The following is a 21,998-nucleotide window of genomic DNA, read 5'->3' on the forward strand; positions in this document are numbered from 1 at the left end:
ACCTGAGTATTTTCCACACTGCGCCTCCTCTGAGCCTCGGTATGCTGTTGTCTCTCCTTCTAGTTGAAGAGTCTCTCCTCAGCCAGCCTTCCTGTGGTTCTGGGTGTTGTCCGTTCCATCTTTTAGTTGTATTTTTGAAGTGGTTGTTTGCGGCAGCAGTCTCCGGGGTTTACCTATCCCACCATCTTGGTGGAGTCCTGATTATCAAATTAGATAGTGCTTTGTAAAGTGCCCAAACAAAAATAGCATTTGTTACTTATCATCATTAGCATGAAGCTCAAATTTGTTCAATGCAATACCCCCCCCCCCAAAGTGTATATGAACCTTAGATCTATCTTGCCTATAAAAATATTTGTCAGACAAATTGTTCTGCTTGATTCTATGCATGCACAATCCTGAGGTCATGCTCAATTAAATGGCTTTAGTCATCCAGAGAGTAAGGTAGGATCCATAATTTTCCTTAGGCAGGAAGCCATTTTTACAGGCTTCCCATAATATTTTAGACTGAAAGCACAATATTGGTTTTCTCTCAGTAAGGATATCTTATCTCAGTTTCATAATTCTGGCCTGTTCCTTATTGTGATCTAAGTGTGTTTTATCAGTACTGTTTTCTCAAACGGTTAAAGTTTGTTGACAATGCTGGGGCCCCTACTACCACCCTTTCCCCTGCTCTGCCAACTCCCACTAACCAGCAGAGCCTAACATCGAAGGCCACCAAGTCAGGGCTGGCTCTGCAAGGTTTCAAGGCTCAGCTTTCCGAGTGACAGATAGGTTTGCTAGGGTCTGGCATTTCAGATCGTCCCAATGAAATGCTAATGGTTTTTGGAAACCTTGAAAAAGTCATAACTTATTCATATAAAAGGAGCCTCTCTTTCTGCTTTGGAATTCAACCAACATCGATTCACTTATTTAACAAATGTGTATTGAACAATCAATGCTAGCCTAGGCATGATGCTGGGAGACAGAGATGAATGAAACATGAATAGTGTATGTGTGGCCTTAGTGTTTGGACAGACCAGCTTCCTAGACACATTCCATTAGTTCTTAGACATCTGATCTTAGGCAGACTAAAGCATTCCTGGGTTAAGTGTCTCCCTTGATAAATGATTCTTATAAGACAGTGCAGGCAGACTTAGTTTTTTGTGCTTTACTTTCTGGTACTTTACAGACATTGTGCTTTTTACAAATTGAAGGCAAGACCCACTACCTGCAAAAAGATTATGACCCAGTTTATTGGGATGTTCTGGAACCCAACCCATAATATCCCCAAGGCATGCCTGTGTTTATAATGTGCCTTTTACGATGTTCAGTCATAGCAGATTTCTAAAGCATGGCTTTTGGTTTCCTAGGCAGACCTCTATCCCATATCATGACCTGGAGGAGCCAGAGAGTCTGATAGATCCAATACAGTGTAGGGAGTTCTGATTGATACAGATGGGCACAGAATTAGCCTCTGGAGTGAAGTGACCTTTTTCTACATTTTTTCACTTTTATCTCTCAAAAATTCACCTTCTTTCCAATAAAACACGAAGACCCCTGGAAAATAGAACCCATCAAGGATCATTTAATGAGTCTATATCATCAACAGACATTTGTGGAACTAAATTGAGTGATGCTAGGATTTTCAGGATTAAAATTTTAGTTCCACTGTGTTTCGAATAAAACCTGGTAGGTGTGAATTATAAAGAGGTTGTGTTTTATTTGAAGAACGTGTTCATGTTGATGTCAAGTAATTTAAGGTTTCCATAAGGCTAACAAGGATGGCCAGAATTTTTGTTTCAAGCATTAAGGGACAGTGTATTGACTTAAAGTAATATACAAAGCAGGTCACCACCATTCAGTCAAGTCTGCCAGCTTTGAAGTTATGAATTTCTTTAAAAATGTAAAAAATGTGAGGATCGCACTGCTTTCACATTTTCTCATAGTGTGAGACTTTACCATTTACATGGCACTATTTCAATTTTGCATGCAAAGTGTGACTTCACTTTATGTAACTCCAAAGAATTTTTATAGACACATTTTGATGTGGTCGAGATACTAGTTACTTATAAAAAGATATCACAGAGTGTCTACTTAATTGGCTTGAAATTAATTTTCTTCTTCAGGACATAGCCCCTCAGCAGCTGTGATATAGTTTAACAATGGATTTTCCTGGCTCAGTTTCTAATAAATAAAATGTTAAGCAGCAGACCTAGCTGCCTGTTTTCCAGGACAATATTTCACATTGGGTGTCAGTCTAAAGTATTAGTTACTAAAAATCAAATTAGAAGGAAGACCTACTCAGATCCATTTAGGAACATTGATTTGTGGTCCTTGATTTCTCTTTTGAGTTGATGGAGAATATAAGATTGAAGCATTAGGGATCTTTCCACCTACACTGTTTCATTGAATCTGACTAACTCTGAACTCACGTTGATATAATCTGTGGATATCATTTGTACATCAACATGTACAATATTGTGACTGGTAACTACTTATCATTTTGATGGACTTAATGAGTCGCAAATATGAATTGATGTTCCTTTTTAACTGCTGAGATTGTGCAAACATCTTTTTTTCTAATAAAAATTTGTATTTATTTAGAAGCATTCAGAATGTCAACAAAACAGCTATAACTTTTTTATTTTTAAAGCTAGAGTGGTATTCATTTAACAGAACAACAATTATTTTTGTATAAGCTACATCAGAACAACTGAAGATGAAAAAAAATACCATCCCCACATATAACTAATGTGTGCTGGGCACCAACACGAACCTGCTTTAAATTTCCATGCCAATTTACAACCTCCATATTGTACCAGGCAAGGTTAGTGGCTATTAAAAATACCACCAGGACAGGGCTACCTAAAGACACATTTGGTAGTGTGTTCATTATACAAAAACAAAATGAAAACACTGTACAGTTTACAAACAAACCTTACACAGCCTTACATTTCAATTTTTTTTCTTTAAAAGGGGTGAGTTGTATACAGGGGAGTTAAATGCTTTATAGACAAGAAAAAAAAAACTGCACTAGAACCAACTTATTCATCATTATCTTCTTTATCTTTCCTCCTCTTTCTCCTCCTCCTCTTCCTCATCTTCCTCCTCTTCCTTCTTTTTCTTGCTTTTTCAGCCCTGACAACTCCCTTGTTGGTCTCACCAGTTCTCCTTAACTCAGTGTGTAGCAATATCCTTTTTGTATTTCTCCTGCTTAGCATCTTCTTTCCGTAGGCTGCTGTCATCAGCAGTGTGATTTTCCATCTCTCCCCGCTTCTTTGCAGCATCACCAATGGATAGGCTGGGATTTTTCTCCTTTGATGTTTGGGCGATACTCAGAACAAAACAAGAAAAAGGCCGAAGGAGGCCTCTTGGGTGCATTGGGATCCTTGAATTTCTTTTTTGTTTCCCCTTAAGGAGGGATATAATTTTTCATTTCTCTCTCATAAACAGGCCTAATCCAGCTTTGCCATGGCTTCAGTTTTTCCTTTCTCTTTAGCAGACATGGTCTTCCACGTCTGCGCACTTCTTAGACAGCTCTGAGAGGTGCTTCTTCTTATGCTTCTGCCAGCAAGTTTGCACAAAGAAAGCATAGGATGACATTTTGCCTCTCGGCTTTTTAGGATCGCCTTGGCCCATGTTTAATGACTTTTCCTCGGCAAAAACACAGTCACCCAGTGCCCACCCGGCTCACACTTGCCCCAGGACTGTCCCTATGGAGCTCAATGTACTGCAATTCTGTGCAAACATTTTTTCTGCTTTAAGAGATGCAAAGCAACAAGTGGACAAACATTAAATACAAGCAAAGAGAAACTCATAGACATAGAAAGCAGTGTGGTGATTATCAGAGGGAAGGGGGTTGAGGGGTATTAAGGGTGAAAGGGGTCAAATATATGGTGACGATGACAAAAGATGATTTGACTTTGGATGGTGGGCACACAATGCAATATATAGATCATGAATCATAAAAATGTACACTTGAAGCCTATATAATCTTATTATCCAGTGTCACCCCAATTAACTTAATTTTACAAACAGAGATGCAGGCCTGAGTTTGAATCCTTAGGTACTTGCTGAGGGATAAAGGAGAAGTGACCTTACAACCTCTGAGATATTTCAGTTCTTTGAGTGTAAACTAAGGATCACACCCAGCTTGCAGAGTTGTAAGAATGAATGATAACATATGTAAAATGCCTTATCCTCTGCCTGGCATATAGCAGGTGCAAGATAATCAGTAGTCACACTGAGATAGCTTCTTTTTTATAAAGATCAGTGAACACTGACATCTTTATATAAAGAACCAAGAATATCCACCACTCCCACAGTTTACATTTATTTATGCAACATATTTTTATTGAGAAGCTACTGGGTGCCAGATGTTTAGACACTGGGTATCGAGCAGTGAAAACACAGAAATACTTTCCCCTCAAAGAATGTACTCTCTGGTGCAGACAACATATAAATATATAAGTAAATTAAGTCCACTTCACATTAACAGTGACGGGACTGTGGGTAGGACAACCAAAGATCCCACTGTACCTGGGAAGTCCCGGTTTATGCCAGTTGTCTCGGTCGTTACTAATAGTGCCCTTTTTCATCCTCAGTGGTTATCCAAGTTGGACAATAAATGTTGCGATTAGCTGTATTTGTTTGCTAGGGCCGCTATGACAAAAGGCTGGGTGGCTTAGACAACTGAAGTCTATTTTCTCTGGAGGCTGGAAGTCCAAGATCAAGGTGCCATCAGGACTGGTTCCTCCTGAGGCCTCTCTCCTTCCTTAGGAGACATACCAGGCAGAGACCATTGGGTGACAAAGACAGAATGAGAAGTGCAAGTAGAATGCAAGATAGACAGATGAGTTTTGGTGGGAGGATTGTGTACGTTCTGTGGGCCATTGTAGGGAATTTGGCCGTTAGCCTCAGTGATATGAAAAGTCACCTGGTGTTCAATAAATAGCAGAGTCATTAAATCATTAATTTGAAACCAAGATGGGAAGATCCTCACTTCTGGTTTAGTTATTTGTGAATGCTTAGACTCAATAGAGATTCACTGCCAAATATAGAACATGGTAACTCTACAGGTGTAGAAATCTACTCAGTTGTAGTGTATAGTGACTAATTTGCCTAGGAGGAATATACTGGGTAGCAATTTATAAAAAATTTCCAGTTCTATTAAGAAGCTACCATAAGTACAACACCGATTCTATATATTAAAAGAATGTTCTGTATAGAGGGTAAATATTTAGCCAGGGTCTAATTTGACTTTTTCTGATGTTCTTGAAAATCTGTAAATTGATGTCTGTTAGTTTCCTAGGACTTCTGTAATAAGTTGTGACAAACTGAATAGCTTAAAACAACAGAAATTTATTCCCTTACAGTTTAAGAGACCAGAAGCTGAAATTAGGGTGACAGCACGGATGGCTCCTTCTACAGGTTCTGAGGGACAAGGTTTTATGCCTGTCTCTTGGTTTCTGGTGGTTGCTGGCAGTCACTGGCTTTCCTTGGCTTGTAGCTGCATCACTCCAGTATCTGCTTCCATCATCACATGGCCTTCGTGTGTGTATGTGTGTGTTTGTGTGTGTGTGTGTGTGTGTGTGTGTGTGTGTGTGTGTGTCCTCTCTCTTACAAGGACTTAGGGCCCACTCTAATCCAGCATGACGTCATCTGAACTAACTAATTGCATCTTATTTCCAGATAAGTCAGTTCTGAGGTTCATTATGAACTTGGATTTTTGAGAGACTATTCAACTCAGTCCAGTGTTTATGTAAAAACAGAGGTCAGTTTGTAATATCAAAATTGTAAGGTACAGTTCTTAGGAAAATCTACCTGGCATGGATTGGCCCAGAACAGAACAATGTTGCTCAAGTTTGGTTTCACATTTGACTTACTCGATTCAGTTGGTCTGGAGTGACCAGGCATGGCTATCTTTAAAGCTACCTGGTGATTCGAATGAGCAGCCAGGACCAAATAATTGGAATTCACAAAATTGAAAGCATGTGAGCTTTATCACTCATCATATTTGATTTTCATCCCAAGTGTCTGACACAGTGTCTACCTCATATATACTCAATAAATATTTATTGGTTAAATTAATGAACAAATCAATTTACAGAATAAATACATTGTTGAAAGATGATAATTAAATGTAATGACCCCAAAGGGTAGGAATGTAGTTTTTGTATTGGAAGTTATAATGGATGGTGTGTTATTTCTTCTAGCATTTGAAGGATTTTGCAGAAACAATTACTTCATTCATCTCCTAACTTCCTTGAGATTAGTAAATGTCACATATTATTACCCCCCATTTTTCAGATGAAGAAATTGGACCTCCTAGCACAACTTTTTCTTCAACTGCATTATTTTTTAATACCCCCAAGAACTTGATGGATGTCCTATAGAAAATGGAATTAGAGGCAGCATTTCTAGCAAAGGAGCACAGGTCACCAAGATTTTGTACCATATTCAAGATAGGATGATTTAAGAAGCCTAACTAGTGTGGAGGGGCAGAAATAAAAACCACTGCACAAAGTAAAACATATTCTGTAGCTGAAGATTACACAGTTGGACACCCAATAAGTGAAATAGTCTAATTATTTATTAGAGCCGTTATCCTATTTGATAAGAGCCCAACGACCATAACGGCATAACAACCAGAATGACCACTCGACCAGTTGCTATGAGGTGCATTGACCTTTCGGTCCCTTCCCCCAGCCCGCAGGCTCCGATCACCGGATGGCGAATGGGGAACCGGGGTGGGTGGCAGCAGGGCTGGACTGGGAACTGGAGAGCAGATGGAAGATGGCCCTGATTGCAGGCTAGGCCTAGGGACCCTACCTGTACATGATTTCGTGCACTGGGCCTCTAGTAGTGTAATAATAGGGTAATAGAGACGTCAGACTATCAGACACAGGAGTTAGACAGATGGACATGTGCTCATATCTTGGCACTGCCACTTATAAGCTGCAAGCATCTCTCTACCCTTAACTTCCTTGCCTATTATTTGTCCATCATAATATTCTCTGCCACATGGAGTTCTTGTGAAGGTTAAGTGACATAGTGCTTGTAAAATACTTGACATACAGACAGTTCATCTTCTGATTGTGGCTAGAGCACTATATTTTAGGCATTATTTATCTGCATCTTTCCTTAGGGCAAGATCATGTTCAAATGGAGTTTAGAAGACTTTCTTGTATTGCTGCTGAATTTATCTTCCCCATTAGAGTTTAAGTTTCATGGGAGCAGGGATGAGGTTCATTTTTGCCAAAGCACCATGAATATTTCTTGAATAAAACATAAGCTAGATTATTGCACTTCTATTCTCAAAAGTCCTTTATTTTCTCCCTATTTCACTCTAAGTAAAAGCCAAAGTGCTTATAATGAACTATGAGGCTCTACAGGATTTGATACTAAAAGAAGCCGAATAGAATGAAAGAAAACAAATATTTTAAAAATGCTTTTAAGCATGCTTTTAAAGGGCAGAAATCAGGTAACTGGCCAATCATAAAATGAACAGGGTAGCCTAAGCTATATGAAAATTAATGTGGAGAGTGGAGGGGTGGAGGAGAAAGGTTCATCGTATAATGAAGGAACACTCTGTTGGACATGAAAATGAACTTTATGATCCCACATCATTTTAAAACTCAATTCACAAATTATATTTGTGTTTTCTGTCATCAGAAGAGTCAACTCCACTCAAATTTACCTAGCTTTCCGCTTTCCTTGGCTTGTAGCTGCATCACTCCAGTATCTGCTTCCATCATCACATGGCCTTCGTGTGTGTATGTGTGTGTTTGTGTGTGTGTGTGTGTGTGTGTGTGTGTGTGTGTGTGTGTGTGTCCTCTCTCTTACAAGGACTTAGGGCCCACTCTAATCCAGCATGACGTCATCTGAACTAACTAATTGCATCTTATTTCCAGATAAGTCAGTTCTGAGGTTCATTATGAACTTGGATTTTTGAGAGACTATTCAACTCAGTCCAGTGTTTATGTAAAAACAGAGGTCAGTTTGTAATATCAAAATTGTAAGGTACAGTTCTTAGGAAAATCTACCTGGCATGGATTGGCCCAGAACAGAACAATGTTGCTCAAGTTTGGTTTCACATTTGACTTACTCGATTCAGTTGGTCTGGAGTGACCAGGCATGGCTATCTTTAAAGCTACCTGGTGATTCGAATGAGCAGCCAGGACCAAATAATTGGAATTCACAAAATTGAAAGCATGTGAGCTTTATCACTCATCATATTTGATTTTCATCCCAAGTGTCTGACACAGTGTCTACCTCATATATACTCAATAAATATTTATTGGTTAAATTAATGAACAAATCAATTTACAGAATAAATACATTGTTGAAAGATGATAATTAAATGTAATGACCCCAAAGGGTAGGAATGTAGTTTTTGTATTGGAAGTTATAATGGATGGTGTGTTATTTCTTCTAGCATTTGAAGGATTTTGCAGAAACAATTACTTCATTCATCTCCTAACTTCCTTGAGATTAGTAAATGTCACATATTATTACCCCCCATTTTTCAGATGAAGAAATTGGACCTCCTAGCACAACTTTTTCTTCAACTGCATTATTTTTTAATACCCCCAAGAACTTGATGGATGTCCTATAGAAAATGGAATTAGAGGCAGCATTTCTAGCAAAGGAGCACAGGTCACCAAGATTTTGTACCATATTCAAGATAGGATGATTTAAGAAGCCTAACTAGTGTGGAGGGGCAGAAATAAAAACCACTGCACAAAGTAAAACATATTCTGTAGCTGAAGATTACACAGTTGGACACCCAATAAGTGAAATAGTCTAATTATTTATTAGAGCCGTTATCCTATTTGATAAGAGCCCAACGACCATAACGGCATAACAACCAGAATGACCGCTCGACCAGTTGCTATGAGGTGCATTGACCTTTCGGTCCCTTCCCCCAGCCCGCAGGCTCCGATCACCGGATGGCGAATGGGGAACCAGGGTGGGTGGCAGCAGGGCTGGACTGGGAACTGGAGAGCAGATGGAAGATGGCCCTGATTGCAGGCTAGGCCTAGGGACCCTACCTGTACATGATTTCGTGCACTGGGCCTCTAGTAGTGTAATAATAGGGTAATAGAGACGTCAGACTATCAGACACAGGAGTTAGACAGATGGACATGTGCTCATATCTTGGCACTGCCACTTATAAGCTGCAAGCATCTCTCTACCCTTAACTTCCTTGCCTATTATTTGTCCATCATAATATTCTCTGCCACATGGAGTTCTTGTGAAGGTTAAGTGACATAGTGCTTGTAAAATACTTGACATACAGACAGTTCATCTTCTGATTGTGGCTAGAGCACTATATTTTAGGCATTATTTATCTGCATCTTTCCTTAGGGCAAGATCATGTTCAAATGGAATTTAGAAGACTTTCTTGTATTGCTGCTGAATTTATCTTCCCCATTAGAGTTTAAGTTTCATGGGAGCAGGGACGAGGTTCATTTTTGCCAAAGCACCATGAATATTTCTTGAATAAAACATAAGCTAGATTATTGCACTTCTATTCTCAAAAGTCCTTTATTTTCTCCCTATTTCACTCTAAGTAAAAGCCAAAGTGCTTATAATGAACTATGAGGCTCTACAGGATTTGATACTAAAAGAAGCCGAATAGAATGAAAGAAAACAAATATTTTAAAAATGCTTTTAAGCATGCTTTTAAAGGGCAGAAATCAGGTAACTGGCCAATCATAAAATGAACAGGGTAGCCTAAGCTATATGAAAATTAATGTGGAGAGTGGAGGGGTGGAGGAGAAAGGTTCATCGTATAATGAAGGAACACTCTGTTGGACATGAAAATGAACTTTATGATCCCACATCATTTTAAAACTCAATTCACAAATTATATTTGTGTTTTCTGTCATCAGAAGAGTCAACTCCACTCAAATTTACCTAGCTTTCCGATTTTTTACCCCAAAGAAACATTGCTTGAGCATTAAAAAGGCACATATATATGTATAGATAGATAGATATATAGATATAGATATAGATATTATAGATATAGATAGATATAGAGGGGGGGGTATGCAAGTTAGACCAGAATGCCATAACGGGTCACGACCAGACAGGAGGAGGTTGCACGCAGTGAGGCCCAGAGCAGAGACAGAGACAGGGGGCCTGGCGAGCCGCCACTCCCCGGCTCAGGCCAGCCCCCCTGAGCCAGAGCAGACACCGACAGGGACAGGGGGGCCGGCCCGCAGCCTCTGCAGCCGAGCACAGGCCTGGAGAAAAGACAGCGGGCCCGCCTCCCATGGAATCGGCGTGGGTCCCTCCTGGCTCCCGTGGGCACCGGTGGCTCGCTTCCACCTCCCGCAGAAGCCGCATGGCAGTAGGGTTTAGGTTTAATTCATATTTATAAAAAATTATTATTCAAGAGGCAACATTCAAGATAGACATTTGGGTATGGGGGATGCTTTAATTGCTGCTCTGTTATAAAAGGTACTGCTGTCACTGTGGAAATCTTCCTTTTTGCTTTGTGTGCCGAGCCTTACACATGTCTCCCGGCAGCCCCTGGGTAGGGGAAGAGAATACTAGTATTACTAGCCAGGGCTGCATATAGGTCACCTCGTTTGAACCTTCTAACCACCCTGGGACGCAGCCAGGTCTGGCATTATTAGTGTTGCTGTGATCTAGGCGAGATCAACGAGCCTCAGTGAGCTGAGGTCACTTTTCCAAATCTCACAGAAAGTGGCAGAGCTCAGATTCAAATCTGGTTTGTTGTTTTTTAATACAAAGCTGCAAGTCTTTCCAATAATGTCACAATTAATGTGCCCCAAATTATTTACATTGTTTCATGCTGGTAAGAATATTTAACATGAGATCGACTCTCAACACATTTTTAAATGCACAGTACAGTGTGGTTAACTACAGGCACCACATGGTAGAGCAGATCTCTAGCACTTACTCATCCTGCAAAACTGAAAATTTATACCCAGCAAACATCTCCCCTTTTCCCTTGCCCCCAGCCCCAGTCAACCACCATTCTAATCTCTGCTTCTAGGAATTTGCTTATTTTATTTTTTAATGTTTTTTGTTTGTTTGTTTGTTTTAGAGAGGAAGGGAGAGGGATAGAGAAATAGAAACATCTATTAGCTGCCTCCTGCTTGCCCTGTACTGGGGATCAAACCTGTAACCTGGGCATGTGCCCTGACCAAGAAGCGAACCAATGAACTCTTGGTTCATGGGTCGATGCTCAACCACTGAGCAACACCAACCGGGTGGAACTTGCTTATTTTAGATACCTTGTATAATTGGAATTGTGCAGTATTTATCCTTCGGTGACCGGCTTATTTGACTTGGCCTACTGCCCTCACGTTCATCCAGGTTGACACATATCCTAGGAGGTCCTTCTTTATTAAAGCTGAAAAATATCCCAATGATATTAAAATCATATTGAATTGTATGCAAACGCTCTCATGTCAGCTTCCTATTGTATCTTTCCTATTAATTATAGCTATTTCTAAAACGGCATTTTTTATGATGTTGCACAATATACATTATTTATAGTGTGATGAAGTTGGCATTTAGTAATTGAATGTACATTCCTCAGTGGGAACAGACCACTCTGGTTGTTAATATCGCATGACCATATGATTTGCCATCTACACCAGAACGTTTTTGAACACACATAGGAGGGCTAACACATAGGACGTAATGACAACTATCAAAAACCAGCCCTGCCCTCGGCAAACCAGGAGGTCTTGTCACCATACTTATAGGGAACTCCAGATAATCTCCCAAGTCCCACACAAAAGGTATCACCCTATAAGTAAGCACTTTTGGTAATTTTTGCAGAGGAACAAAAGAAAATTTGGGCTTCCATGATGGCTCTTAAAGGTTCCCAAAGAAAACTGGTGCTTTTACCTTATCGTTTTCTGCTGTGTTCCCTGGCTAGTTCTGCCCATAGAGCGGGGCTGTCACGTGGACAGTGGCAAGCATTTAGTCCTGATCTGGAAAGCACCGTGGCTTTCGGCCAAGTCATTGTTCAGCAATAGCGCTAATAACGATCCTGTCCTCAGCAGACTAAGGTCTCTCTAAATGTTTCAGGAGGCCTGCAATCAACACAAAAGTAAAGCAGATGAAATGGGACCTACCCTTGATTGAGTCAGAGGCAGAGACAGCCAGACAGACAGAGATAGAGGACAGAGGAAGATGAAAGAGAGAGACACACAGAGACATAGAAGGACAAAGACAGACAGAGGCATGCAGAGAGAGGGCGAGGGAGACAGAGAGATGAGGAAATGACAAAGACCAAGGAAGAGAGTGAGGCACAGAGAGACAGAGAGAAAGACAGAGGAGCAAGACTGAGAGGCTGACAGACAGATCAGCACTTACTTTATGACAAACACGTCTTCAAGAGGCAGTTCTAAGAAGAGTTGAATTTACTCTATTTGCATTTAGATTTTGTAGGTTATTTGGAGCAAGTTCAAGCACTCAAGCACCTTTCGGTTCCCTCCTTCTTAATTAATTGATAGATTAGAAGAGGTAATTTTATAATCAGGCAAAATGAAACAGGTCCATTAGCAAGGTCAGCGTTCTGCCTCCAAAATTCATAGTGACACAATTAAGTGTAGCTATTTTCCCATGGTTTCAGTAACCAACCCTGCTGCTATCCTTCTTAAAGGGGTGACTGCAGGGTCCAAAAACAATCAGTATAGTGTGGGCGGCGATTTTCAGCAAGAATTATCACCAGAGTATGAACTCCAAATTATCTAGGACCCTGTTTCTTCGGGAATAAATTTGAAAATACAAAATGAACTCTGATCTGTTTTCATCAAAGCCTACTACCCTATTATGTATTCTCTTTACTTATCTATTCCTCTGCCCTGACTAATTGGGGGTTAATTAAATATTTTCAGTATTCCACTTTAATTGCTCTGCGTATTTATGAGCGGTAAGCCCACTGCAAAAACAGACATGCTGGCAGCTAAGCTCACATTTGCAACCATTGAAGAATGTACTTCCCAGCCCCGGCATGAAGTCACTGCTCATGAATTACCTTGTCACGGATCCAGAGGAGACGCAGATGGGATCACAGGGCCATTGAAACTCCTAATGATTTTATCATAGTTGTTGATTCGTGGAAGGACATGGGAACATTACTGGCCATTTTCCTGCACCACAGGCTTAGGGTCTAGGAAGAAAAACATTGTCCATAATTCAAAAGCACAAGATAGAAGCTGAACAGGGCTGTGAATAATGGAGCAGAGCCTTTCTTCCCATGCAAAGCCACAGAGAATATTCGGTTTTGCTATCAGCTCCACTGCAAAAAGAAGGAAGATAAGCATGATTCTCGTTATGGAGAAATTGCCACGTCTATCACCCTCGGCATTACTTCTTGAATTCATAAGTCATGGCCCATCACCCACCACTGAAACCTGACACTGACATGTAACCAGCATTTTGTGTGTGTGTGTGTGTAACCGGAAAAGCAGTCAGTGAAAAATTACCCCTTGCATATACCACTGTTGAGATGCAGAGGGTCAGAAATATGGATTCACCGAGATGCTGATGGCTGGTATGTTTTCGGTAGACTCAGACTTTGTAAGATAAAACCTTTCCCAATAGAAAAAAAAAAATATTGCATTTTTACTCATTTCCATCACAATTTCAAGTGGCCTATTAATTGACACATTCACTTTTTATTCTTTTTTTTTTTTTTTTTTTTTTTTTTTGGTATTGCTCCACTTCATGATTTTTGAAGTGCTAATATACTAGAAGACTGGTTTAACTTCTACACGCAGAGATAAGGGAGTTGATGTCATTTTAATTTCTAAGGCAATAAATCTGTGAATAGATTATTAAAATCAGTAAAACCTGGCCACAATATTTAAAATTACAAGTCTTCCCCACCCCACCTCCCAACCCATCCACCAACAGCAGTCTCTAGACCTCATCCCTACCCAACTTTATATTTTGCAATTGATTTTTGTTTATTATTTTTCTTCCCTGACTATAATGTAAGATTAATTAAAGCAAGATTTTTTTGTTGTTCAATGCTTGAAAATAGTTTTCTCACATAGCTTGTCCAATTATACGGTTGCTTAGAGCAGGATAGCACATCCAGTAACATTAATTCTCTAAAGTCTGGAAGTAGAAATTTTCAATCTTACATTGCAGTAGGGAGGACATATGTCAAATCCATGATTGTATCATTAATTATTTTAATTATATTTTTGATAATAAAGATAAAGGAGATTTAGATTTGTGATAAAGGAGAAATAGGGGAAACTATAAGCATACTAGTATGTTAGAGCTGTTCATAAACTAGTTTGGCCTATCACGTAAGATTTTCTTTAGAAAGTGACTACCAAACTGACATCTCAAGGATGAACTAGGACACATGGAGATAAAGCAACACTTCAGGTAGAGGTCATAGCATGAGGTAAGAGGAAATGTGATATACTCAACTGAAAAAAAGTATTATCTACCATTTATTGACAGTGTATTATGAACAGTTGTCATCCTAAATGTTTTATATATTATCTCAATAGACTCTCATTCTAACAACTTTAGCTATTATTACTCATTTATTTTGTTGATGAGGAAAGATTAAGAGAGATTAAATAATCTTACCCAAGGTAATAAAGTGCTGAGATCTGAATCTAGGTTGTTTTACTACAGTGTGTGAACACTCAACTACTACACTTTAAGGAAAACAAACAAACTAAAAAAAAAAAACAAATCATAATAATCTGATACCACAGAGAGAGAGAGGGGGAGAGGAAATTATATATGTTCACATCTAGCCTTCCAGGAGTTAAAGATCTCACTGAAGAGAAAAACTATAAAAACAAGGTAGTAACCATATACAATATCTATTTAAATACAGGATGGGGCAAAAATAGGGTTACAATTGTGAGTATTTGAAGCAGTTTATTCTTATATCATTACTTATTAATTATTGTATTATTTTCCATATGAGCAGCTGTAAACCTACTTTTTCCCCATCCTGTATACTCGTAAAATGGACTTTAAATTGTGTTTTGACAACTAAGATCCTTTGCTATAAATAAACCCTTTTGTTTTATAAAGAAAAGTCAGAGGACCGAGGAAGTTTAATAACCTGTCCAAGGTCACTCAGCTTGAAGCAGAAAGACAGGGACTAAAATCTGGGACTTCTAACTCGTGATTGAAAACAGCAGCCTACCTGGTAGTCTCCAGAGCAGTTCAGAGGGCTCTCTCTGGAGCACACCCACCTTTCTTCCCCCTTTCTTTCTCAGGGGTGCTTTTTCTCCCTAAATTCTAAGGGTCCTTCCTCCCGCACAAAAAGAGCAGTTCAAAGATGCTCCAGAGAAGAACATCTTTAGTTACCCCCAGGGGGTGCTGGCAGGGAGTGTCACCTTAACACGGGGAGTGCTTGGGAAGCAGGAAGCTCCTCCCCCACAGCCAGGCCTGGGGGTCCAGGAAGTGGTTATAGAGAGAGTAAGCATGGCAGGTATCAGAATTTGAGGAAAAAGGAGGAAATCAAACAACTGGTAAATACTTCTTGAGTGTCTGCCACGTGTCAGTCTCAGGGATGATTGTCAAACCTGAAGCAAAGGAGCTAGGTAAGAGTTAAAAAAAACAAACAAACACTAAAGGCTCTCTCCTGGTGCAGGTTGCTGATAGAACCTTCTCTCTAATTCTTTGTCAGAATAGGGTTTCACTCTGCAATAGGGTGTGATATCCACAACAATAGGGTATGATTGGGGAACAATAGAGAAGGTAGAGCAGAGGAGGGGGCAGGTCTCTCTTTCCTCTGGAAGTTGTCAGGATACAACAGGGATAGCTTGCCAGAGCCAAGTGTATTTGAGTTGAGTTTGAAAGGCTGCATGGGCATTTAGAAATTGATCATTGGAGGACCCACCAGATTCCCCATACAGTGGAATGGAAGCTTACAGTGACCTGAAGGGAAGAAACTGCATCATGTTTGGGGAGTAAAGCAAAACCCAGTGTCCTGAGAAGGAGGTGGCTCTTAGATGTCTTAGATGGATGTGCCCTTCACAAATGTAGTAGAAAAAAGCCAACTAAAGAGTCCATGTTAGCCCGGTCGGATGGTTCAGTGGTTGAGCATCAACCTGTGAACCAGGAGGTCATGGTTTAATTCCCAGTCAGGGCACATGCCCAGATCATGGGCTCAATCCCCGGTGTGGATGTTCTATCTCTCTCTCCCTCTCTCTTCCTTCCTGAAATCAATTAAAAAAAAATATTTAAAAACAATGTTTTAAAAAAAGAGTCTGTGATATGTGAATCATATTTACTTTGTTTTACAAGTTTAAAAGGTTACCTAGATACTAATCTAGGAAATGAAATCAGGTCTCCTTTTGTTAACAAAAGTGAATTTATTCACTCGTTTGCCAGACATTTATTGATCTCCTATGTATCATACCCTCAACCAGCACCTGGGATATTGAGTGAATAAGACATTTCACAGCAAATCGGTGTCAAGAGCAGGGGAGAGGCCAACAACGGCAAGAAACTTGATGTGGCCAATGGTTGATGGCCCATTAGGAGCACTAGGGAGGGTGGTAAGAAATGCTGTCAGAGGAAGGGGCCAGGGGCATATGGTGGCAAGTGAGGTTTTTTCCAAAGGACAACATAAAGGCTTTAAAGGGCTTTTAAGTAGGAAAAATCATCTGATTTGATTTATATGCTAATTTACTGTCATGCCCCATTCAAGAGATCTATCAGGTTTTGTAGCCAGTAGATACTAATGTGGGGTGGAACCAGCCCCAAAGGGAAAGAGATCAGTAGCCTTTTGGTCAGGAATTTTTATAAGTATGAGATCAAAATTATTATAAAATACAAAAGCAACAAGCAATACATTTGCAAGGCTCATATCATAAAGATGGTCTAACCCCGTGGTCGGCAAACTATGGCTCGCGAGCCACATGCGGCTCTTTGGCCCCTTGAGTGTGGCTCTTCCTAAGCCTTAGGAGTACCCTAATTAAGTTAATAACAATGTACCTACCTATATAGTTTAAGTTTAAAAAATTTGGCTCTCAAAAGAAATTTCAATCGTTGTACTGTTGATATTTGGCTCTGTTGACTAATGAGTTTGCCGACCACTGGTCTAACCTTAACTAAATTGCTTCCTTTACTCTCGCTTTATATTCAACACTTTACAAACTGATATGAGGGAGGTAATATATCTTTCCACATGCAAATGCAGGCTTCTGGGCACGCAGCGTAAGCAGGCTGAATCTGGGTTGGACAGTCAAGTGTTGGGGAGCCTGCCCACTGAGTGACTCATGATTTTTCTTGAGTTCTCCCAAACTATCTCCTGAAGTCACAGACACCCCACGTCTATTCCTCGTTAACAGTTTCAAACACACCTTGCTTGCTTTGGAGTTACTCTGCTTGAATAATTCCATCCAGTAATGTGGACATGTGAAGGACTGTCTCACTCTGGGCTTGTCATCTTATGCTAATGACGCTGCATATCAAGGACATCTATTCTCTCACTTTCAGGGAAGGCAAAGGTACTAACAGGTGATTGCAGTGTGAGTGATTTATGCAAAGCATCTCTCTCCTTGGTAATCAGAGATGAGGAGCAATGAGAACAGAATACTGCCATGGGGCCCTTAATGCTGGTTTGAATATTGAAATTTCAATCCAGTTAACTCTTTCAATGATACTGATGTTATTTCCGATCTAAGGTCCAAAAGAAGCCACCAAATTCTTGTCACTCAAAAGATATGCTTGCATGATTCTGTTTTCACTTGCTAATCATTATGTTTAATGTCACATAAGGAAAAGGTTTGGAAAGAAAAACCTAAAACATAAGAAAAACAGAAAGGGGAAAGTTTTTTTTTTCTCCTCCTAGAGTCCCAACCTACTTGCCTGTGATTGCCTGAGCTGCTGGCTGAGTATAGGTCCTGCCTGCTGGCTTCCTCTGATAACCATGCAGCCCACCCTAGTTTCCCTTGGAGGGCAGCGTTAACGGAACCTGTCGGTATCTTCTAGGTTTCCTCTACGCTCAGAACAGCACCAAGCGCAGCATCAAAGAGCGGCTCATGAAGCTCTTGCCCTGTTCAGCTGCCAAAACATCGTCTCCTGCTGTTCAAAGCAAGTTTGTTTGTTCGTTTGTTTCCCCAAAAATGTTTGCGTTGTTTGTTTAGGTCTGCATGCATTGCAGTTCTCTGCTTCTAAAGACAGTCAATACATTTTATTCCGCAAGACCAACTCGATTGATGTACACGTGTTTACCTAAATACCCAGGGGAACTTTTGTGCCATTTCAAGGTGCTTCCTGATTGGCAGATGGACAGCGCGGTGTTGGTGACAGGAGCTTGGGCTTCAAAACATTTGGAAGTTTTTGTTTGATCTGAGGCTCAGATAACTCTTGGGTTCCCCTTGCCTAACTTGTGAACAGAGCAGTGTACCCTTTAAAGTGTATTTACCTTGTAAATTTCTTGACTCCCCTACATGCACTTGGTGCTATAATGTAGATACTGCCAAACTTCAGAAATATCATTAGGTTAGAGAAAAACTACTATAAAGTGAAAAACATTTACACAGATGTGACTTTTTATTTCTTTGCGCACTCTCTACTTGTATCAATCAGGGTTCTCTAGAAAAACAGAACCAATGCATACATATGTATACATATACACATATACATATGCATATACATATATATATACATATATATACTAATGCATGTATATACACATATACTGAGATATATAGATACAAACATACATATAAAGGGAGTTATTTTAAGGATAGGTTCACACAACTGTAGGACCAGGCATGTCCAAAGTTCATAGGTCAGCCTGACAGGCTGGAAACTCAGACAGGATTTGGTGCTGTAACCTTGAACAGAATTCCTTCTACAGGAAACTTCTGTTTTTGCCCGTCTTTCCAACTGATTGGATGAGGTCCACCCACATGATCCAGGGTATTCTCAGTTTCTGAAAGCCAATGGATTATTGATGTTAATCACATCCACAAAAATATCTAGACAGTAACACTGAGATTAGTGTTTGATTAAATAAGTGGGTTCTATAGCCTAGCCAACATGACATATAGACTAACCAGCATACTCTCCATTTTCTCTTTCTCTAATTTCATGCCATTCTTAAGGAGTACAAAATAAGGATATCTAATGGGAAACCCTTTATTTATTTTTAAAAAGATGCTGTACAGCTCTAGCTGGTTTGGCTCAGTGAATAGAGTGTCAGCCTGAGTATCAAAGGGTCCCAGATTTGATTTTGGCCAAGGGCATGTACCTTGGTTGCAGGCTCCTCCCAAGCCCAGGCCCTGGTCAGGAGGTAACCAAGCAGTGTGTTTCTCTCACATCGGTGTTTCTCTCTCTCTTTCCCTCTCTTTCACTCTCCCTAAAAATCAATGGAAAAATATCCTTGGGTGAGGATTAATAAAGTTAAAATAAAATTTAAAAATGCTGTACATATGAACATTTACAAATATTCTATGTATACAAACATTCTTTCAACACATTTTTTTTTCAAGCATCAAAGAACAGTGGGAGTCAGACACACAGAGGTGTTGTTCTTCCCCAGTGAGAAAACAAATCACTAAGAAGCTAGGAGAAACATTCTAAATTTCTGGTTTGAATATTGAAATTTCAATCCAGTTAACTCTTACAATGATATTTATTTTATTCTCTATCTAAGGTTAAAAAAATCCATTAAATTTTACTTTTGTCATTTGAAAGATTTACTTGCAAGATTCTGTTTTCACTTGCTAATCATTATCTTTAAGGCAAAATAAGGAAAAGATTTGAAAAGAAAAACCTAAAAATGAGAATAACCCATGTCTTTGCCTACTCTCTTTATATACTCCCACACCGTGTTGTAGGAACTGATGGACTCAATTCATGATTTGAAAATGTAAATGCCCTGAAATTTCACTAATCTCCACAACAAAAATGGAGAAAATATGTAAAGTACTTCAAACAACCCAATACATTCCAATCAAAAGTCCCAGAATAGAATGGTAAATCATTTCAGTGGCACTGACCAAAGGTAATATGTGAATGTCACATCCATTTGTGGCTAGGGTTCAGGATCTGAAGAAGGGACTGTGCACAAATGAATACACTAGACAAGAAATATGAATTTAGAAGGCATGGGGGGCCAGGCAGAAAACTTCCCTCTAGTGGAGAAGCTCCCTCAAAACTCAGTCCTGTCTGCTTTTTATTCACTTGAATACACATTTGCCCTTTAGGAATGCAAACAGGCATATCAAAGGTAAAGTTTGGTAAACAGTAAAAGGATTATCAGGTTAGGGAATTGCCTTGAGCCATTTGGCTAACAGCAGGGCAATATTATGCTGATTTTCAGCCCTGCTGAATATCACATATTAATATGCACTACTGTTGGTCTTAGCCTCCAGCTGTAATATTTCATAATACTAAAATTTAATTAATTCACTTAGTCATTCAACATATATTTATTATATGCCAGGTCCTGTCCTTGTGCTAGGAGAGAGAACAGTACATAAAACAGCTTTGAAAAAGATCTGTCCTACTAGGACATTCTGTGGAGAGAGGGGACAGGACAAAATTACTTTTATGAGTAATAACTAAATGGACAAAAAAAAAAAAAATAGAACTGTGGTTGAGAAACATTGCTTTGACTTTTTTCCTTCATTGAACACATGCACACCATCTCAAAAACAAAACATGACATGTCATCAACAACCCAGAAGGCCATCATGAAGAATTACTCCAAAACCTATTCCTGCATGATACTGAAGCTGCAGATCTTTTTATTGCCACAATTTGTCAGCAAATGTGGGCTGTGAGAGCCATTGCTTTTATCCTTTCAAGCTGGAGTCAAAATTGTCAATGGAACAGATATTTACCAAAAATATGGTCATTTGTACAAAGCAGGCAGGTGAAATGTAACTTTCAAATGGATTGCTATATTTACTTAGGGAAGAGCAAAATCGCCCAGTCCTCTTGGGCATGCCTCTTGTTCCAATATTTGGTAAAGTACACAAATAAGTGGGTACACTACAATTTCCAAGCAGATATGAGGAAGATGTCAGAACAGTTCTTGAAAAAAAAGATACCAAAAAAAAAAAATGAGCAGAAGGACTCCAAAAACTATTTTTATAAAAATGGGAGTTCATGAAACTGGCTGATAGTGAATCAACACTAGACATGGCCGCCAATGTGTGAACTCCAAATGGTCTGCAGATATAAAACTCCTGCCTTCAGTAGCCACCACTTTCCCCATTAGCTACCCATTAAAACCCCAGCATGTGGAAGTAAGTTACTTGGAAAAGAGAAGACATGAATTCCATTGTTATGTTACTTTAAATAGTGATTTCATTAGATCCCTATTTATGATCTGGGCCCTAAGCGGTTGGACACAAACTCAAAAGATGATATGATAACACGAGGCACAAGGCAGGTGGTACCGGAGTGGCCGAGGACCCAGGGCCTCCAGGAGGAAAAGCAGGGGCCCACAGGTCTGCCTGCTGGACCACACACAGAGAACCCTAGGGGAGGGGAGGCCTGACTGGGCTAGTTCCAGGCTTGAATGACCTGCAGGGGGGCTGAGGAAATATTCTAAACCAGATCCCATGCAGCTTCAAAGCTAGGGGCTGAAAGTGAGTTCCATACAGGGCCAATACTCACCCTAAATTTCATTTTCTTATTCCAGGAAGGCAGATTGAAAAAAAGAACTTTCATTCCTCTTGGCAGGAAATGTGAGATTTATCAATATTATGCAAATAACAACAACAACAACAACAACAAAACATTTCCTGCAGAAAAGCCTACACTCCCCTAAACTATGGAGCACTTAGATTCCCACAATCAAGAACCTGAGAGTTTGGAGAGAGCATAGGAAAGACTTGTAGCCATATCCAGTTCCCAGACAGACTCCTGCTTCACCAGGGAGCAGCCCAGCTTCTTCAGAAAGCCACCCATTCGTGACAGCCAGCTTTAAGGGGCATCCTTCCTCACAGTGAACTCAAATAAGCCTTCCCTTTCACTTCTACCGCACTCCTGCCCTTGAGAGAACTCTTCAGTGT

The 21,998-nt window shown here is 39.9% G+C and overlaps 1 protein-coding gene across 5 annotated transcripts in view; it reads left to right on the forward strand.

The window, feature by feature from the left end:
* Window positions 1-21,998, forward strand: part of KCNIP4 (Kv channel interacting protein 4) — a 968,730-nt gene that overhangs the window by 839,125 nt on the left and 107,607 nt on the right. The window contains exon 2 of one of the 5 annotated variants that reach the window (XM_005884863.2): window positions 17,956-18,057. The exons of the other annotated variants lie outside the window; for them this stretch is intronic. Coding sequence (XP_005884925.1) covers window positions 17,956-18,057 — 102 coding nt within the window. The remainder of the gene's footprint in view (window positions 1-17,955; window positions 18,058-21,998) is intronic. 5 annotated transcript variants of the gene reach the window in all.

The sequence above is a fragment of the Myotis brandtii genome, unplaced genomic scaffold, assembly GCF_000412655.1.
Source record: "Myotis brandtii unplaced genomic scaffold, ASM41265v1 scaffold869, whole genome shotgun sequence".
NCBI classification, from domain to species: Eukaryota; Metazoa; Chordata; class Mammalia; order Chiroptera; family Vespertilionidae; genus Myotis; species Myotis brandtii.